The sequence below is a fragment of the Euleptes europaea genome, chromosome 6 (assembly GCF_029931775.1).
Source record: "Euleptes europaea isolate rEulEur1 chromosome 6, rEulEur1.hap1, whole genome shotgun sequence".
Classification (NCBI taxonomy): domain Eukaryota; kingdom Metazoa; phylum Chordata; class Lepidosauria; order Squamata; family Sphaerodactylidae; genus Euleptes; species Euleptes europaea.
In genome coordinates this window covers 56316911-56337958 of record NC_079317.1, presented here as the reverse complement: position 1 = coordinate 56337958, position 21048 = coordinate 56316911, and the positions used below count along the sequence as shown (strand labels likewise).

The window sequence follows — 21048 nt, the reverse complement described above, 5'->3', positions numbered from 1 at the left end:
CAGTTTTGCCCTTGGCCTTGGCCTCTATGCCTTGTTGTCGATCCTTCAGAGGAACTGGTTAGCCACTTTGTGAGACAGGATGCTGGACTAGATGGACCACTGATCCAGCAGGGTGCTTATGTTCTTTGATACACTAAGCATTGCACATGGAGATTCAACTGGGAGGGGGGACTGTGGAAATGTGTCATTGGTATCTGTAACAAATCTTTCCTCCAGAACTCCTCCTCTGCAAGGTGTTTAGGAGACCACATCGCAAAGTCAGGAAATGCAGGTCAGAGGTCAAGAGAGCAGCTTCTGTCTAGCTCCCCATTTTAGTTCCCTTTAGCAGTTTTGTCTTGCTGATTGGTACTTATCACTACTCCAAATAGCACCAGGGTAAGGAAGAGTAAAGTATCATGTTATATGGACTGAACAAGATGCCTGGGGACAATCCTTCTAGTAATTCTACACACACTAGCTAGCTAGCTATATTATTCTCTAACAACAACAATTGTTCTCTAAAAAGGAGGAAAGCCAGCATGGTGTAGTGGTTAAGAGATGTGGTTTGGAGTGATGGAGTCTGATCTGGAGAACTGGGTTTGATTTGCCGCTCCTCCACATGAGTGGTGGAGGCTAATCTGGCGAACTGGATTTCTCTACTCCTTCACATGAAGCCGGCTGGGTGACCTTGGGCTAGTCACACTCTCTCAGCCGCACCTACCTCACAGGGTGTCTTTTGTGGGGAGGGGAAGGGAAGGTGATTGTAGGCGGGTTTGATTGTCCCTTGAGTGGTAGAGAAAGTCAGCATATAAAAACCAACCTTCTAACGGGGGAAATGTGCTTCAGTGGTAAGGCATTTTGCAGGTAGAATGGTCAGTCTCTGGCACTTTCATGATGGGAAAAATCTTCCTCTGCTGCAGTCGGAGTAGATAATATTGAGCTTAGATGGTCCAGTGGCTTGACTTAGAATAAGGCAATTTGATCTGTTTGTACAGTTTGTGAATGCCTGCAAAGCTCCATTTAATTCCTATTATGAAACTGGGATGGTTGTAAAGGTTTAAGACACAGCAGGCTGAACAGAGCCAGTGTGGTGTAGGGGTTAGAGTGTTACCTAGGCTCTGGGAGACCCAGGTTTGAATCACCATTCTGCCATGGAAGCTTACTGGGTGACCTCAGGCCAGTCATAATCAGTCTAACCAACCCCACAGGGTTGTTGTGAGGATAAAATGAAGGAGAGGAGAATGCTGTCAGCCACTTTGGGTTCCCATTGGGCAGAAAGGTGGGGTATAAATGAAATACATGTAAATCAGTTAATAAGAAACTGGATGATCCAAGGTGAAAACTAGAGATGCAACAAAGCAAAGGTGAGAGTGAAACAGAATCAGCAGCAGAACACTACAGGGACACAAGACGACAGAGTGAGTGTTTATGTGCAGAATGGAAACAGAAACAGCGTTTACATGTTTAAAAGTAGTAAATTCGGGGCACCAGGTATGGCAGAGGCAGCCAATTACAGCGATGGCAGGAAGGGCAGGCTGGCAGGCAATTACTAGGACGTGTCTTAACAGGAGACAGAACACAGGCAATGTGGATTTTCTGAGTGGGCTGGTAAACATTTTCATTCTGTTTGCAAGGCTGGATTATAAAAGGACACAACAGGGGGTAGAGAACTAGATCAACCCACATCCGAAGAAATTTCAAATTGCCAGTTAGACTCCCGCTGGTGCTCAAGAAGCCGTGGCAATGAGCTGGGATATGGAACCCGGTTTGTTATGCTTGCATATGTCAGACTCAAACAGAGGCCTACAAGGAAGAAGAAAGCAGGAGGATAAATTGGAAAATTGCCTACAACGCAGCTAGCTAAGCTCTTTGCACAAGCATAGTTCAGATTACAGTAATTAGAAGGAACTAATTGCTGACGTTCCTTGTAATATCTCCAGATGGGTTTTCTTTAACTTCAGTGATTTTCAATTTTGAAAGCACAGATGAGATGAAATGCTTATTAAGAGGACATAATAAAAGGATCACTTCTTATAATATGAACAAATGAAACTATCTTAATTCCACAGATGTAAGATTCAGATCCATTGCATTTCTTCACTACCTATGCAGTGCAACAAATATTAAAGACAGGAAAAAGATAATAGCCATTCACTTTCCTCATTACTAGTGTTGCCAGGTCCCTCTTTGCCACTGGTGGAAGGTTTTTGGGGTGGAACCTGAGGAGGGTGAGGTTTAGAGAAGGGAGGCATTTCAATGCCATAGAGTCCAATTGCCCAAGCAGCAGGGTTGCCAGGACCCTCTTCATCACTGGTGGGAGGTTTTGGGGGCAGAGCCTGAGGTGGGCGGGGTTTGGGAGGGGCTTCAATGCTACAGAGTCCAATTGCCAAAGTGGCCATTTTCTCCAGGTGAACTGATCTCTTTTGGCTGTGATCAGTTGTGATAGCAGGAGATCTCCAGCTAGTACCCAGAGGTTAGTACAAGAATATGCTGGGATATCTGCAAAAACAGTTTGTATTGGAAAACCAAACAAACAACAACAGCAAGTGCTATATACAGAAGTGACAATTCACATTAGTGAAGTGCTATGTACATAAATTGCCATAAGCATATACAGCAATCTGGGCATATATTTTTTTCGTATCCTAAACGCAGGTAGATGTTCAATGGATATTCATGTTACTGAAGAACAAAGTTAATGCTGGGATACGATCGTTTTGGAGTCTTCTTCAGTCCCACATCTACACAAAAGTACACAATACACAATGTTCTAAACTATCCATACAATAATCAATTACTAGTATACATCGTATTACAAAAAAAACTGTTGCTACCCACATTTCACTATAAATGTATGTATTTACTTCAATGAAAATTAACAAGTTCCTCATATGGATACATGGTCTTGCAGTATTCAAGTTTTATAAAAATCTGTAGTACAGTAGTCTCAAGAATTTTAAAGCAGACCAGATGCACAGCTTCTTACAAAAGGCTGTAACAGGTTCCTCAAGGGATACAAAGTGTAGCAGCTGTAACTTCTGCTGCGAGGCAAGGTTAATTCAAGCCGGTGTGACAACAACCTGAGACCTCTGAAAAACTCACGCTAGAATTTGCAAATCTGTGCAGACTGATGCTTTCACTGGGTGATTTCACCTAGTTTCGTATGACATTTTATTTGTGTATGTCTTATGGCCTCTAGCATCAACGTTTTTGAGGTCACAGAGGTTGCTGGGGGAAGGGGGAGGCAGGGAAGAGCCATGGGGCAAGCCCATTCTGTGCCCTATGTTGGATTTAGCCATGTAGAGTTATCCACATGACCCTGCAAAATGTGCTGCAACCATATTACAGCCATACAAGCAGGTAACCCGCAAGAATTTGTGGGGGTCATCTCATTTTCTATATCTCATCCCCAACTATTTCCTCTTTCCCTTCCCTGGCAGCCCCCATAGCATCTCCCCCTTCCCTGCTTTCTTCTCTTCTCCCCACCCGCCAGCCTACCTTTATCGACTCTCCTGTCTTCAGCTTTTCCTCCTCCCATTGGCAGCCTCTCCTTGGGAAAAGTCTGGCCCAGTTGCATAGTGGCTGGATATACCAGGTCGTGCCCAGTAGCACGGTGGTATCCCATCAGGCCTCATTGTGCAATGGCAACACTGCCAGGCTGGGATTTTCTCTGGTGGGCACCACTGGACTTATCCCTGGCAAGTCCTCCTCCATCAAGGGATATGACAGGGGAGAAAAACCTTGTAAGGGCTGTTTTTTCCAAGTCCACCCATGCTTCCTCCATGGCTTTGCTTTTTCAAAAACCAAGGCTTGAAAGGTTCAGCAATATTGTTGACTATAGCAACCTCAAAAATGGCTTCTGAGAGCTCAGTGGATATTCTTTTCTTAAAGCTACAGGCGTTGTTTCTATTATTTTGGTTTTTTTAATCCTCTGCTTTTTTTAAAAGATGTCACTTTTTTCTGCAGACTTGTGACTTCCTTCAGATTTTTAGAAAAATCCCCCCATCTGAACTCAGCTCCATTTTGCTGATTTATTAATCCACGCTCTATGGTCCAGTTTGGAATTAGATATTTGATGTGATTGAGGAAGACTTGCTGTGGACAGTGATGATAGATTCCATGTTTGCTGATATTTCAGTGATCTAATATCTATATTATGGAAGACTATAGGTGAAATGTTTTGCCAGTGTGCCATATTATTTTGCTGATCCTTTGTACAAGGCTGTGTTTGATTGCTTGCACCTCTGGCTGTGGAAAAAAGAGCCTTGCCTAGGAGTTGTGTCTGGCAACTGGAAGGAGCTTAGGTGGCAGGGCCATGGAGGGGCACATCGGCATCTGTGCCATGACATGACTTCCAGGAAAGCCCAGAAGTGATGCTGTTTAGCTCTATGAATCTCTGGAAACTATTGTAAAACCATAGAGTTCCCAGTGGTTCCTAGAGTTACTTGATGGCACTTCCGACAGAAGTGACATTGCGCTGCAGATGATGCCAACTCCCCCCCCCGACAGCTGGCAAAGAGGGCTGCCAGCAAGAGGCCTAGCCTTGCCCCATAAAGATGGTCATGCTATTGAGTGCTCTTTTTGCTACTCTGAAAAGAATATGTTAGTTTATCTTGGGTTATCAAAAGAAGGAAAATTAAATTAGTCAGGGTGGGCAAAGTTGATGTATATTGAAAGGGATAGCTGGGATACAATAACCAGTATGTGAACAGAATGATAGGCAAAGGTTTTATGGTTCTAAAAGGCTTCTTAGAGCTGCTTTACTGAAAGGGAAATAATAGAGGGGGAAAGTTGCCCCGTGGCGCAGAGTGGTAAGCAGAGTGGTAAGCTGCAGTACTGCAGTCAAAAGCTCTGCTCACGACCTGAGTTTGATCCCAACGGAAGTTGGTTTCAGGTAGCCGGCTCAAGGTCGACTCAGCCTTCCATCCTTCCGAGGTCGGTAAAACGAGTACCCAGCTTGCTGGGGGTAAAGGGAAGATGACTGGGGAAGGCACTGGCAAACCACACTGCAAACAAAGTCTGCCTAGGAAACGTCAGGATGTGACATCACCACATGGGTCAGGAATGACCCGGTGCTTGCACAGGGGACCGTTACCTTTTTAAAGTTGCCAGTAATATAAATACAACTATGTACAGATTTAAGCCAATGCACTAAAACAATTGTGGAGAGTGCTTCTGTGTATATTTATTACTCACTGTGAGATCTTGTGTGCCACTTTCTAATAAAGCACTTACAACAACCATTATTTAGGCTGCAGAAATGTTATGGATTATTAATCAACATGTCAGTTATCAATAATTTTCAGTTGCATATTTTACCTGTAAAAGGACTGTTATGCAAACAGACTTTTGTGGCTCTCGGTCGATCGCTTTTAACACCTTTCAGCTCTTTAATTACAAAAGATTGCTGATCTCTGCACTAGGCACCTGAAATGTAGGCTTGGGTCTTGCTGGAAAACACTGCCAGTGGAAGAATTTCTGTCAGCAGAGCATGAATTTCTCACTGTTTCCAGTGCAGCCCCAAACACCTCCTGCAATGCCACTTCTGGGGGACCGGGGACCTCAATGAGGAAAGAGTTGGCGGTCCACAACAGAAGGGAGAAATCAGTCTCCACTGTCTGTCAGTGGCAATGCTAGGTGGGTTCTAATATATGAGCCATTTGCACTCGGGGAGTACAAAATGGCCAATACGCTTTATCATTGATTGATGATATATACATCCATACGACATTGGAAATACATTATAAGACTATTTTTAATATACTCACCAAATTAGACATGTGCCGTGTTCATGCTGAGAGCTTTAGCCTTTATTACTAATGATGGCATAGGCTCAGGTGGCTCAGACACTCATACAGCCTCATTTCTCTTAGCACTGACAGTCACAACGAAGACATTGTAGTCAGGAGGGATTTTCCCAGGACAAAATACTGTGGTTTGCACCAAAAAATAAATGGCCTAGAAAATCCTTTTACAGGTTTTTCCTTAGAAGCCTGCTTGGTTGCTATTAAATTCAAGATCTTATCAAAGCGATGAGAACAGCAAACAAGATCTTATTGCTCGTTTAACATCTAATAGGAGCAATGCATCCCATAGTGCCAATAAGTGTAACTCTGTCTCCAAAACCAGTTATAGTAGGGAGGCTACAGCCAGGAAGTCTATTGGCTTCATAACCTGGGCATTTAAACACTACAAATGGGAAGTCTGTTTGCCCTAATTTGTCCAGCAGGACTGTTTAGCTGGATTGTGGAGATTCATACTGGACGAGACGTATCAGGGTTTCAGTTGCAGTTAGAATTGTAGCTACGTTTTCAGTCCTTCCAGACCATTTTGCTTTATACCCTTTGAGGTCTGGCATCTATCCACAAATAATTAATAAACTCTTTGAACTTGAAAAGCTGTTTTTGTCTGTGTGCAATTTGTCTGAATGGACCTGCAGCTGCTCTACTTAATTGGATTCAAAAAAGAGACTACCTTTTAAAGCCGCTCAGATGAAAAAGACAATAGCAGATATGCAAGGCTACTGAACACTGGAAGCACAGAATGAACCATGTAGGAGTACAGCAGTATTTACATTTCCTGCAAATGATCTTCTAAAATGGGAGGCATCAGCAGTTGCAAGCAGAGGCATGAGTCTCTAACTGCCCTAACTCCTCCAGTGCAGGTCCTCTTTTGTCTCCTCCCTCCTCCTAAACTGCACAGTCGGTCTCAACTGTGGCTTCCATACGGCTGAGCTGGGTTAGATTGATCCCTGGCGTATATGGCACCGTGGACAGAGATTATACTTTTATTTCTTCTGTGCATCATAATTGTTTCCAGTTAGATTACTTTCCTTTCTTGTTTCACCTTCTCTGTTGCCCCAGATTATTGCCTGGGATACAGATGTTATTGTTATTTCTGATCACGCCCCCATATCATTAGTCCTTCAGTTTTCAGATTGGGTTAGACCACCTGGTTTATGGCGTCTTAATATTTCTCTTAATGATGAGACTTTTAAAAATCAAATGATGGCTCAGTTATCAGAATATTTTAATATAAATCAAGGAACAACTAGTACTCGTGCTATTGAATGGGATGTTTGTAAAGCTTATATTAAAGTAAAAATCATTGCATATGCTTCTCATAAGAAGCTTAGAGAAATGAAAGAAACAACACTGAAAGGTAGATTGAAATAATTTTTAAGCCAGTTTACTACGTCTCCCATACCAGATCTTCATCGGGAATTGCAAAAAGTTAAATATGAACTAAACACTATAGTATCACTGAAAGCAGAATAAGCTGTAACTTGTTTGCATTAGTCATATAGGGAAAGTGGTGAGAAACCAGGTAAAATTCTAGCATGTTGTTTAAGACAGCAAAAGAATAAGAACTATATTCCTTTGATCAAAGATGAGAAGAATACAACACATTCGGTCTCCAGTGAAATAAATTTAGTTCTATAAGTATTATTCTGAATTGTATAGTAAAGTCAAAGAATTTTCAGAAAAGGTTTGGAAACATTTTTCTCTCACCTTGATCATCCATGTTTAGATATTATTCAGCAACAGATTCTTGCTAACCATTTATGGATGGAAGAAATCAAGGAAGTGATAATACAAATCAAAGAAAATCACCAGGACCAGATGGGTTGCCTATTGAATGGTATAAAATCTTTAATAAAAGATTTCTTAAGTCCTAAACTTTATCAATTGTATAATAAGATATTTTTGTTTGGCTCAATGCCTATATCACCTTGATTCCTAAACAAAGCAACGACTATATTCAGTGTGCAAATTTTCGGCCTGCTTCTTTGATGAATGTGAATGCTAAGATATTAACTGCTATTCATGCTAACAGACTCCAAAAGTTTGTTCCAGTTTTGGTACTTGTAGACCAGGTAGGATTTACACAAGGTAGAAGAGTTGGTTTTTATATGCCAACTTTCTTCACCACTTAAGAATCAAACCAGCTTACAATCACCTTCCCTTCCCCTCCCCACAACAGATACCCTGTGAGGTAGGTGGGGCTGAGAGAGTGTGATTTGTCCAAACTGACCCAGCTGGCTTCATGTCTGGTTCACCAGATTAGCATCCGCCACTCATGTGGAGTGGGGAGTCAAACCCGGTTCTCCAGATTATAGTCCACAGCTCCAAACTACCGCTCTTAACCACACCACCATGCTGGCTCAGTAGGCAAGGCTGATAATCTCAGGATGGTGACTGATCTGATCGGTTTAAATAGTAGGAGATCTGATCAAGTTGCCATTTTTTCACTTGATGCTGAAAAAGCTTTTGACAAAATATACTGGATGTTTATCTTTGCTACACTGACTAAATTTGGTTTTCCTCGTGAATTCTTTATTGATCTCCCAGATCCAGGGTGCTGACTAATGGCATATTTTCTGCGCCATTCCCTCTTGAGAGGGGTACTAGAGAGGGTTGCCCTCTTTCTCAACTTATTTTTGATTTATGCCTGGAGCCTATGGCTTGTGCCATTAGACAAAATAATAATATTCATGGCTTTATACATAACTCATTGGAATTTAAAATTATTCTTTATGCAGATGATTTTATTATTTATTTCAGAACAGTCTTCCATTCCTGCATTAATGAATACGATTAATACCTTCAAAGACTTGTCCGGATATTCAGTTATTTGGCAAAAACCTGAGTTGATGCCACTGGGAGGCAATATATTACAGAGTGTCTTTGCCTATGGATATTTTCAGTGATGCCCAGATGTCATTACTTATCTTGGAATACGAATGCTAAATTTTAACAAGCTAATTGCTGATGTACCATTGGATTTGGGCAGATGGGCAACTTTAAACTTGTCTCTATGGGGCAAAATAAACACACTCAAAATGAATTTCATACCTAGGATTATTTATATTTTACATGCAATTCCTTTCTATATGTCTTGCAGATATATTTATAACATTAATACTGTGTTTCTGAAATTCATGTGGGATTGCTCACCGCCTTGCATTTCTTTGAAGTGGATGCAACTTCCATTTAATGAGGGAGGATTTGGTTTTCCCTGAGTTTAGTTTAAATCAGGCATACTTTTCACCTGTCCTAATTACTGAGGTTGGACTATTCAACTTGAGCTCTTTTGGAGGCTTCAGGTCTGGTGCCCCTCGCTAAGTGGAATGCATTAGCCTCTACTTTTGCTAGTGTAGATCCCATTCTTTTTGCAATTTCTGCAACTAGAGAACAATGGTGTATAATGGCACAACAGTAACAACTTGATCCATTTTCACAATCTGGAAACAGACAAGGAATGACACTTAACAAGAAAGATTTACCTGCCTTGCAGGGTTTCTTCTCCTTTGCACAACAGACATTGCCTATTCCAACAGCTTTGACAGCAGCTGCCACTATAGGACGAGGATCTTTCTACTTCATATTATAGGTGGGGAACACTACTTTTAAGTGTTCTTCAAAGTGAGAGATCCATAAATTAAAAACTAGCACATCAGAGTGGTAAAATGTTGTGCTTGTTTTCTGTATGAAGACAACTCTTAATAAGAGAAGCAATCAAAGAATCCACCCACCTGCTTTCTGAGAGCAATGGAGCATTCTACCTCATTCTGCTGCATGTGCAGACATGTCCTCAGAGAAAAATACTAATGAAAGCCTTAGTAGAGTTTTCATTGAAGCAGATTTTAGAAATATTCTCTAAATATTGACTGAATGCCCCTTCTCAGCTGAAGATTCTTGGATGATGAATACTCACTATTTTTACTTCCCAGAATAAATGGCAGTTCAATTATATCTGCAAATCATCTATAACTAGAGCTATGCAAACTACATAGTTCTGGATCCTATGCCATGTCTTCCTCCAACTTAGCACGATCAGTAAAAATGCCCAATTTTACCCTTACATAGAAGACGCATTCCTGGAATGCAAACTAGGCAAAACAACCCACATTCTGTAATTAGGATGTATTTATGTAAAGTAGCCAGATTTACATAACCTTATTTCTTTTCCACCATACTGTAAACAACCATTCAGATATGCTAACTAAATGCCTTTACTTAGATGGAGTTGAATGTGATGATACTTATGTACCACACACAGAAATATTGCAAAATCCTTGAGAAAGCTTCTTGTATTACTAAAGAGTTACTTTAGTGAAGCTCTTTGTTTCACCGTACATCAGATTTGATTATTGAAGGTTCCTAATTGTTATCAGATTTAAAATCGTGAACATATAGTTGAGAGATTCTCACACAAGCAGAGAGCAGAGTAGATGGAATTTGTCTCTGGATACTTAACTACAAACTGGAGGCAAAATTTTTTTGGAACTGAGAATCTTTTGACAGCCAGATCACAAGGATGGAAACAAGTATTTGACTAGAGATAGTATTTCCAGTGTTAGATCAGTTCATGATTGTGTGGGTTAACAAGGAGGAAATAAACTCTTCTAATTATAAGATTGGAGAACAGAATACTGAATGATCACTGTTGTACTGGCATCCTCACACCTTAACTAATGCTAAGCCCTTAAAGAGATTAACATAGGAAAAAAGCATCATTTAATTTAAAAAGCAGATTGCCTTTTTGACAGTGGATACTATATTGAATAGGGGCCCAGATGCACAGCCAGTTGTGTTCTCATTCTCTCTTCCTCATCACAGGACATATTTTAGATTTTAGTGTCAGTCATCAACTAATCAGTGCTTACTCAACTGAACCATACAGTATCTTTAAATATCTGATTAGTTGTATTGTGTGAGGCAGAGGACAATGAGAGGAAGCCGCTGCTTTCATATCCTGCTTGTGGGGTTGCATGGCTGGCCACTGAGGGGCCAAGGTGAGACTGGAGACTTATGCAACGATAGATCCCCTGACGAAGCCACAGGTGAAACATGTAGGAATCAGGAAGTAACAATAAAGGACTTATTGAACTCCTTGATTCCTTTCTTCTGCCTGCCACTGTGGGGAACAGGATGTTGGGACTACATGGGCATTTAGTCTGATCCAGCATGGGTTTTCTTATGTTCTTCAAGCATGTACCATGTTTCCAGTACCACAAACCTCTGCTATTAACATTTAAAGTACCTTGATTATGCACATGGCAATTACAGCCTTAGACAACCTAAACACTTCTAAGCCCACTCAAAGATGTTGATATTTCTACTCCTCCTTTCCTTATTATGTCTGACAGCATATTGAGACTGTACTGGCTAGCTGGGTTGTGGTGTGAGGAATCACTTGCTTCAGAATGTTAAAAATATCAATGATCAGATTATTAGTACTTTGATTGCAACAGTTTATAAAGCACTATTCCCTCCCCCTCCATCTCTCAGAAGGAAATTTACAGCAGTCTAAGAAGTTTAATCTAGTTTACTTATCCATTGCCATGATGCATCGTGAAACAGCAGCTTGGAAACTTTCATAAGCCAGTCAATATACAAGCGTTAAGTTGTTCTCAGAACAAGCTGGCCACATGTATTAGAACAGGAAACCCACCACTCAACATATTTAACTAAAGATCATTTATTTCATTCTCCTCTACAACTTACTGCATCCAAATGATAACATTGAAAAGCAAGTATGATGAGCAGATGTGAACAATCCTGTGAATTTGAACAACACAAAATTGTTACTGAATCAGAGAAAAAAACTAAATGCCTGCAAAAAACGATTCCTTTCTTCCTTAAAAATTCAAGCTGAACAAGTCTTTTGCAATTCTAATAGACTCAATCCCAGATACAGACAAACAGGAATGAACAGGAGAACTATAATACAAAACTTTCACTACAGCACGCTGTACACACCTGTTGTCCAACACCCCCCCAGCCCCTTCACTGTAGTATCATTATTTGCTTGCTTGCTGAGCTTGTCTGCGGAGGAGGACATAGATCTTCTCCTTTATCCAGTCTTTATTGTAGGGCTGGTATGTCTGAGTATCAGCACGATAGCTAAAGAAGAAAGAAAAGATCAATTAATATTGCTATTCTAAAGATTTCTTAAAATCAAAAAGCTTTAACATCTTGGTACGGAAAAATCACACAAGTTTCCAAAAACAGTGGTTTAAAACACACCAGTGGGCTGTTTGAGCTTTGTAGGCATCAGACTATAAGAAACAGGTATTGATTTCAATCCAGCTAGGGCTTTGCTACCCATGGCGAAGAACAGTAAGCAGTACTGCAGTCAAAGCTCTGCTTACAACCTGAGTTCAATCCTGACGAAAGTCGGTTTCAGGTAGCCGGCTCAAGGTTGACTCAGCCTTCCATCCTTCCGAGGTCAGTAAAATGAGTACCCAGCTTTCTGGGGGTAAAGTGTAGACGACTGGGGACGGCAATGGAAAACCATCCCGTAAACACAGTCTGCCTAGTAAATGTTGTGATGTGATGCCATCCCATGGGTCAGTAATGACCCGATGCTTGCACAGGAGACTACCTCTACCTTTTTACCTAGGACTTTGCTGTTAATAGAGCTACTCCACTGCTAACTGTAATCCTCCCCATATCTTACAACAATACCTAACTACAGTTTTCTGAACTGGAACAATACTTTAGAACTGGTATCCTACTTTCCTCAGCTAAAGTAATTAATATCAAAACAGCTTTAAAATGACACCATAGAATACACATTAAAAACAACTTGCAGAAGCCAAATAATGTATATTTCACAAGGCCATCAGGACAGTCCTACTCTATTATGTATCAAAGCCAATTAACCTGTATTGCCTCTACAACTCAAGAAATGCAAGGTAATAAACAGTTCCTTAAAGGTTCCTAAAACACAGCCATACCCAATAACATTTCTGTACAATTAATTATTCCTCAACAATATACCATGGAAAAGGCAGTGGTAAAATCACCATTTGGATTTCTACAGCATTGAAACATAAAATACGTTGCTCAAAGTATGCCCCCTGGTGGCCTGCTGCTAAAATCAAAAGCAAATTTGCATAAACAGGTTTCACTAGTTTCTGAGCCAACGTTCATATGTAGAAAGCTCCTATGGAGCTTCCCCCCCACCCCTGAAATGTGCTCTAAGAGCTCCATTTTAGGTTCACAATCACCCCTAAAAATATCAAGCTTTGATTCTACAAGAATCTATTGCAATTTACAAGAGTAGTAATCTAGCAGAAAATTAACAGTACTGAAAGTACTAGGTACAATTTTTAAATGGGCAAGTGTGCCACATTTTAAGTATTGTTTGATATAAATGTGCATCTAATGCAAAACACCTAAAGCTTCTAACAGAACAGGCAAGGCTTATGCTCAATAGGGGCTAAAGAAAACAGCCTTCAAAGTACTTACACAAGGCAGCTGAGATCAGCCAAATCATCAATGAAATCAAATAACTGGCTAATATCATACGTGATTGAAGGGCTGTTGGGATTCATTCTCTTCAGGTGTTCTTCATACATTTTACAGACTCCTAAGAGAAAAAGAACTTTCATCATCAACATTAGAAATTCAAGGGGACTTTGTTAGAGAATTCAGCTGTTAACAATCTCACATGAAGGAAATTAGTACAGAAGCAAACTGAGGTTATAGGATCAGCCTGAAAATGGTATGTTCAGCTTTTTAACAAAAACTTGCAAAAGAGTTACAGCACCATAAGGGTTTCTTCATAATTCTATATGAAATGTAAATTAAAAAACTGAAATGGGGAAAGTATCTTAAGGGTTTAGATCGATATCCCAAGGTCCACTGAAGACACTTACACGAACAACACCTCCACCCAGTATTGCAGCAGTCTAGCAGTTTCTCAACTTGCATGCGTTCAACAGAGTTGTACACTGGGAAAAGAAATCTTAACCTGGTGGAAAGTCCAGGTCCTCATACATGCCTTCCTATGATTGTAGGGGAGGCAGGAGAGTGATGCCTGATAGCATGATATAGAGACAGAAAAGGCTGTGCAACCTCAGAAAGAGACCACATTCAAACAACAGTGACACCGTCTGGATTGCCAGGTTAGCCCTGCACTGAGGAGGAGAAAGTCATCAACCCAATAAAAGCCTCAATGTCTCAACTGGCTCAATCGAAGGTTGTTCATGCATGGGAGTTTTACCTGGGGTTCATTGCTCGCTGGACCCACACTTTTCTGTTGAAAATCCAAAAATTGCTATGCACCAGCAATCAGCAAGCACAAATCAAGAAGCATCTGAGTCCCCGCCCCTTGAAATGTTGCTTTTCTACTTTGCTTTAGTGCTTACTGTGAGAAAAACATCAATTTCCCCTCCCCCCCAAGGAAACCCAAGTGCTGTGTTAGAAAGCATTTTTGAAGCAAAAAAACCCTGGAGCTCTCTAAAAGGAACGGAGGGAGAGGAGAAACCCAAGAGTCATTTTAAAATCCTTTCTTGCGCGTGTGCTCGCAAGAACTCAGTGAAAGCAGGAAGCATTAGAGTCCCCGCCCCTTGAAATGCTGCTTTGTAACTGGCTGTGGTGCTTACTGGGAGAAAACGTCACCCTTGACCCCAAGATTCTGTGTCCTGCGCTTTGGCTTATGTATGCAGATTTCACCTGGGCTGATCTCAGGATAGACCAACGAATTGGGTTAGAAGAGCAACAGGAAGACCTGAGATTTGCAAGACTGGGCACAAGGCATCTCTAATGGATGGAAAACTCATGCATAAATCCAAGGAACAACCCAAGTCAGACCAGGGGCGAACATGAGTGAAAATACCCATGCATAAACGACCTAAGAAAAGCTTTCAGAAATAACAGCCAAGGGAAACTGGCCTTTCATACTTTTAAACCGCAGTAACTTGCAATATCTTGACACACAGCAATGGAACCTACCTTCCATGCATTCATTCACGGATTCATAATCAGCATAGGTCCTGCCCTCAGGCCGTTTGGTAGGTTGAACAAGCAAAATTGTGTGAGACTGTATAAGAATAAAGACAGTGTTGACTCAGATTTTTAGAAAGCACATTAAGTTGTTTGCAAGCAACACTGAAAAATTACAATTAACACATATGGAAAATCAGTCTGTCACTCCCAAGTTTTCAGTTCCTACACATTCAATATTCTTGGCATTCTCAAAGCTTTCAAAGACTACAAGACAAAGATCAGCCTTTTCCTCAAAATGATAAACATATTATGCCACAATTTCAAGAGAATTTTTTCTACAGCTTATATGGAAGTGGTTATGAACAAAACAAGCAAGAACCAAAAATCTCAAAAATTCAGCATCTTATTGATCTGTGACTTCAAAAGTATAGTAAATTCATTAGCTCACTAAGAAATCTATTAGTTCACTAATTAAATAATGTAGGGGAAGAGAAGGCCTAACATTTGAAAAGGACAGGTTTCTATGTGGAACAAAAGATTCTGCAAGCTTCTGTATATACACATGGACTCTTAGAGAAAATAACAAGGCATGCCTGAGTCCTTCTAAGTACAAAGCTGCTATAAAAAGGCAAGTCATAAGGCTAGATGATCAAGAGGAAACAATTAAAAAGATGCAAATATACAGCTGACTGAGAAAACCACTAGGAAGTTGCAACTATCCTCTTTTATAGTGCGGTCCTAAACAGTTACAGCCTTCTAAATCCATTGACTTCAACTCTGCTTAGGAACGCACCGTTAATTTTCAATCTTTTGTTAGCAGAAATTGTGTTGCACGTCAACAGTTTTTGTTTATTAAAAAAATAGCAATACAACCCTCCCCCCCCCAAGTTTTAGCTGGAAAATAGCTAAGACATATAAGCAATTTCATCCACATATAGTGGCCTGAAAATAAAGGAATTTGAGGGCATTCATAAAGATGGTAGATGTAACATACTTCTAAAATTTAACATATGCAATTTTGGATTATGTGAAGAAGCTGTGGATTATGTGAAGAATGTCAGAATAGCACATAGATCATTAAAATTTGTGAAAATGCAGATGTGCTAACATTTAGATACAAAGTAAAAATACAGAGGGCATCGTTTTTGGTATTCACTTTTTAGCATTAACAAATAAACAAATTAAGAAAAATGTCTTATTTAAAGGCAAAGCTTCACTCTGAAGGTTGCTTTGTATATTACATTTTACGTGCTCACTTTTTGAAAAGCACCCACCTTTTGGTACAGTCTTAAAAAAATGAAACAGGTAACTGGAAACACATGATCAAGTTTATTTTATTTATAGCATTTATATCCTGCCATTCTGCCCAAAATTGGTCCCTCAAGGCAGCAAACAATTACAAAATTAAAATCGACTTTAAAAAAACCATGTATATATAAAAACCAGTAATTAAAAGCAAAAAGGATCATTCAAATAGCCTGAAAGCATCACGCTCATCAGAAAGCCAAGATCAGTTGTGACTCTCCACTGAGCATACACCTTTTATTGTAAACCCAGGTTCCTTGCTATGGAAGAAAACATTAGACCAAATTCAGAAAACACAGGACAACTAGTTTGTCAGGAAGATTATACACACACATACTGTAAGACTGTGACCTTACAACAGCAAAGCAGGGAGCTAATTTAAAATGGTATTCCACACAAAAAGAACACTGTTCAACGGCAACGGGGGGGGGGGAGGGGATGTAAAAGCATTTTGATTTTCAAAAAATGCTCAAAGAAACGAGTTTCCTGTCTCTAATATTCATGCATAGATCACTCTATAACGCATGGAATACTTCATAAAGGTAGGGCATAATTTCGGCCTCAGTTTCACTGAGGCGAGAAGCCCGTTCTGGGCCGAACACATCCATACCAAACCACTGCTTGCGCGCAAAAAGCTACCCTCAAATGTATCAGCCGCATGAGCCTCGAGCTGCAATCAGAAGCGTACAAATCAAGCACAAGAGCACGAGTCCAGTAGTACCTTAAAGACTAACAAAATGTCTGCAGTAGTAGAAAAGTCCAGCAGCACCTTAAAGACTAACACAAATATTTTCTGGTAGGGTATCTGAAGAAGTGAGCTGTGGCTCACGAAAGCTCATACCCTACCAGAAAATATTTTTGTTAGTCTTTAAGGTGCTACTGGACTCTTGCCCTTTTCTACTACTGCAGACAGACTAACACAGCTACCCACTGTAAAATGTCTGAAGTTCATACAATGCCAGAAATTTTGTTAGTCTTTAAGGTGCTACTGGACTCTTGCTCTTTTCTACTGCTGGCGACAGACTAACACGGCTACCCAGCGTGACCTAAACCAAGCAGAAGGTTATCATCTCGATAAGAACCCAGCCTTTACCCTCAGTCACCTCCCAAGTTCCTTCTATAAAACACTTCGGCAGGCAGAAGAGGCCCGTCCAAAGAATTCTCACATGCTCCAACGGTCTAAGACGAGAAGCGGGACACGCACCAACCAGTATTCCCCTTGTATCCTTTAGAACCTTTTTTGGGGGTGGGGGTGAGTACAGAAATTTTCCAAAAATGTTATCAGGGCTTTCAAAACGGTTATTACGGGGGGGGGGAAGCGCGCTCCTTCCACAACACGCTGGTTTACCGACCCCCCCCCACCACCACGCCGTGCAGTTTAGGCCCAAGCACAGACTAAAATGGAGGAAGATGATCACGGCACTACAACAAACGCTTCACCTTCCTCCAACCTCTCCTACCAACCCCCGCCATTCTTTAACCTAAAAAAAAGAAGAAGAAGACCGGAGGACTTTTCCTTTTCTTACCATAGCAACTCGTTGTATTTTGTTCAGGCGCGAAGCACAAATCCTCAACGACTCTTTGACCACAATTCACCGCGGCCACCGGAAGTACTATACCGAACAAAACCTCCAAACCCGCCGGCCTCTTGCAAGCACCATAGAGATTCTGCTCTTCTTGCAAGTCCGAATTCTGAAAGGCGGATCGTCACCAGTACACTTCTCGCGATATTACTGCTCCGCACCAGATCATATTTGCGCACGGGTCTCTGAGGAGACGGAAGTTAAACGTGAACTGACCAGCTGCAAATCGGTGGCGGCCATCTTTAGTGAGGGCTCCCTCACTCAACATGTATGTCTGTCCGCCATCTTAACATAGGGCGGGAAAGCCCGAGCAGCCCGAGGGACGCTTTCTTTCAGTGCCAAGTGTCCCGGAAGTTGACGGAGGGAAGCGGAAGTGAACGTGAGGAGGAGCTGCCACTTGGCCTTCATGGCAACATCTGCCAGAGTTTGGCGGCTGAGGGAGACGCGGGGTTGAGGCAGAGGCCGGCGCTCTTCACGCCTTGGCGTCTCTTACTGGTTGAGATTTGTAGTTCGTTACCAAAAGACCGGTTTTCTTGTTTTCCCGTGTCGGAGGGGGAGGAGGCGACGGTCGCCTGCAAAGCTCCTTTTCTCCCTCCGCCTGTCCCGGTAGCAGTCGAGGAAGAGCTTGCTGCTGGAGCTCCTTGGGGAAGGAAGGCGACCAGATCCCGGGTGCAGGACCTCGTCGGAGGCCTTTCCGCTCAGGAGCGAGGCCCGGAGAGAGTGGAGGGAGCAAAGTAGAGCCCCTTCGGGAGGGGAGGGCCCCAGGTGCCGTGGCCAGCGTTGGGGCGAGGGAAGGAGGTCGCGCCCTCCAGCTTGCTGCTCTCGAGGCCCATGAAGTTTGCTCCTCCTGCGGGGGCCGCGCCGGCGATTTCAGTGGACAATTAGCGGCCCGGGGTAACAGCTGAGCAAGGAACAGAAACCAGCCATGGACGACTTTTTGTCTATCAGCCTGCTCTCGCTGGCTATGCTGGTAGGCTGCTACGTGGCTGGGATCATCCCTTTAGCCGTTAATTTCTCTGAGGTAAGCAACCGTCTACCTAACTGCCTATTTGCATTGGAAACAAGAGCTGTAGAAAGTTTGTCTTCTGTTGGGGACTGGTATGTATGTGTGTGTGTGGGTGGGGGGAGTGTCACATTGGAGGATGTAGGTTTTTTTTTTTTAACCCAGTGGTACTTAGTCCATGGCTGGCTGACAGCCACATTTACTTCCATCCCAGCATGAGGTCTGCACCTCAGGGAGGCTTGCAGCTTACATATTCGTCTGATGGTGTCTGTTTCAAGGTGGGGAACCCCCTGCAAGCCTCACCAGGCAAGGGCCTTGCCTGCTTTCCTGAAACATGGACTAGGTGCCACATTGGGGCACAGTGCTCAGAAGAGGCCCAGATGGACTGTCAAAGAGCCATTTGTGGCTTCTGGGCCACTGAGTGAGTATCGCTGGCATATTCTCTCTGAAATTGCCAAATTAATTTTATTTTGGGAGTGTTAAGGTTAGCAATGTAGTTTTAAACCAGATACAAGGGTCTATATGAAAGGCAAGCATGTGGAAATTTATTTAAATTGTCTGTTGTCTGGCTCTCCAGAGAACTACTTGAGACTGCTTGCAACACATTTAAAACAGCATAAAACAATATGGCTAGGCAATCAATACTCTAAAATAACTGGACATTATTGTTAAATCACAAAAAACACAAACTAGCATAGGGAAATGAAAAACAGTAGCAACATAGAAGCTGAAAGACTGAACAAAAGCAGAAATGAAAACCACATATCCATAAACATGAGGGCAGCTAAACAAAACTACAGTTAAATGACAACAGGACCAGAAAATGGACCCCCCTCAAAAAACAACTAAAAACCTGGACTAATAACATTGTCTTTATCGGGCATCTAAAGGACAACAAGGTAGGTGCTAGGTCCATTTCCAGTAGGAAAACATTCCAGAGATGTGGTGCCTCTGATTGCTACACACCTCAGATCTGTGGGTGATTGTACAAAGGACAGGACTTGAATGGAACAGCTTAAATAAAAATGGAGAGCTAGTGTGGTGTAGTGGTTAAGAGTAGTGGTTTGGAGCGGTGGACTCTAATCTGGAGAACCTGGTTTGATTCCCCACTCCTCCACATGAGCAGTGGAGGCTAATCTGGTGAACTGGATTTGTTTCCCCACACCTACACATGAAGCCAGCTGGGTGACCTTGGGCTAGTCACAGGTCTCTTAATGCTCTCTCAGCCCCACCTGCCTCACAGGGTGTCTGTTGTGGGGAGGGGAAGGTGATTGTAAGCCACTTTGATTCTTCCTTAAGTGGTAGAGAAAGTCAGCATATAAAAACCAGCTCTTCTCCTTCTTCTTAAGTGCCTATATCCACATGAGAGGTTTTTGTATATATATTTCTTTGTATTTAAAGCCTGTGGTTTTTTAAGATGGATATTTTATAAAGTAATAGTTATGCTGTTTGAAATTTGAGCAAGGCAGTCTTGTTACATTTCTATTCCTAATGTCTAATTTTGATCAATTGGAAGGAGCGCATTTGTAATTTAGCTTTATATTAAAATTTAATTGCTTGGGATTATGTGGCATAATAAAATATTTTGTTCAGAAGATATTTCAAAATCCTTCAAAATTTTTGGGAACAAAGCTGTAAAAATATGCAAATGTAGACTAAACAGAAAAGTTGAGGTAAAAATAGACAACTGTATATAAAAATGTTTGAATACTGAAATTTATAGATTTTCCCATATGTTTGTTCTGTTGTCACTGGAACTTTCCTATTGTAACATCCAAAAGTCAGGGCTACGTTAGCACACTTCTAAATTTTATAGGCAGAGGATGGCATGGTTGGCATGGTAATTTTAAAGTATGGCCAGCTGGCTAAGGGAAAACAACCTAAAGCTGAATTTAGGCAATATTTTGGTTAGGAAAGCTAGTGTGTGTGTTAAGTGCCATCAAGTCGCTTCCGACTCACGGCGACCCTATGAATCAATGTCCTCCAAAATGTCCTATCTTTGACAGCTTTGCTCAGAAAAGCTAGTACCTTTGTGTAAATTTTATTATCCACTTTAGATTAGGTGCCTATGGTGGATTCTGTTAACTGACTGGTTAAGCAGGTTGGTGCTGTTGCTGGAACTGCCTTTTTCAGTTTTGGGGAAGGCCCGTAGCTCAGTGGTAGAGCATCTGCTTGGCATGCAGACGGTCCCAGGTTCAATCACCAGCAACTCCATTTAAAGGGACTTGGCAAGTAGGTGATGTGAAAGACATCTGCCTGAGACCCTGGAGAGTAGCTGCAGTCTGAGTAAACAATACTGACTTTGATGGACCAAGGGTCTGATTCAGTATAAGGCAGTTTCATGTGTTCCGTTACATCTGGCTCAGAAATTGGACAGAATTAACTTGGCCATCTTGACTATGCTAGTGAAACATTAAGGTGGGATTAGTGCAACGTG

The 21048-nt window shown here is 41.7% G+C and overlaps 2 protein-coding genes across 3 annotated transcripts in view; one reads left to right on the top strand and one right to left on the bottom strand.

Moving 5' to 3' along the window:
• Nucleotides 1-21048, top strand: part of SLC39A9 (solute carrier family 39 member 9) — a 223257-nt gene that overhangs the window by 190347 nt on the left and 11862 nt on the right. The window contains exon 2 of one of the 2 annotated variants that reach the window (XM_056851416.1): nucleotides 18525-18629. In XM_056851416.1, the coding sequence (XP_056707394.1) occupies nucleotides 18534-18629 (96 nt within the window). In that variant the 5' untranslated portion in view covers nucleotides 18525-18533. Of the gene's footprint in view, nucleotides 1-18504; nucleotides 18630-21048 lie in introns of those variants that run through there. The other variant, XM_056851415.1, reaches the window with a different exon arrangement.
• On the bottom strand, nucleotides 11625-17643 carry ERH (ERH mRNA splicing and mitosis factor). Its single transcript, XM_056851417.1, has 4 exons — nucleotides 17552-17643; nucleotides 14727-14814; nucleotides 13239-13359; nucleotides 11625-11888 (listed from the first exon to the last, which is right to left on the bottom strand). Exons 1-4 carry the CDS (start codon nucleotides 17552-17554, stop codon nucleotides 11786-11788), a joined length of 315 nt encoding a protein of 104 aa, XP_056707395.1. The 5' UTR covers nucleotides 17555-17643; the 3' UTR covers nucleotides 11625-11785.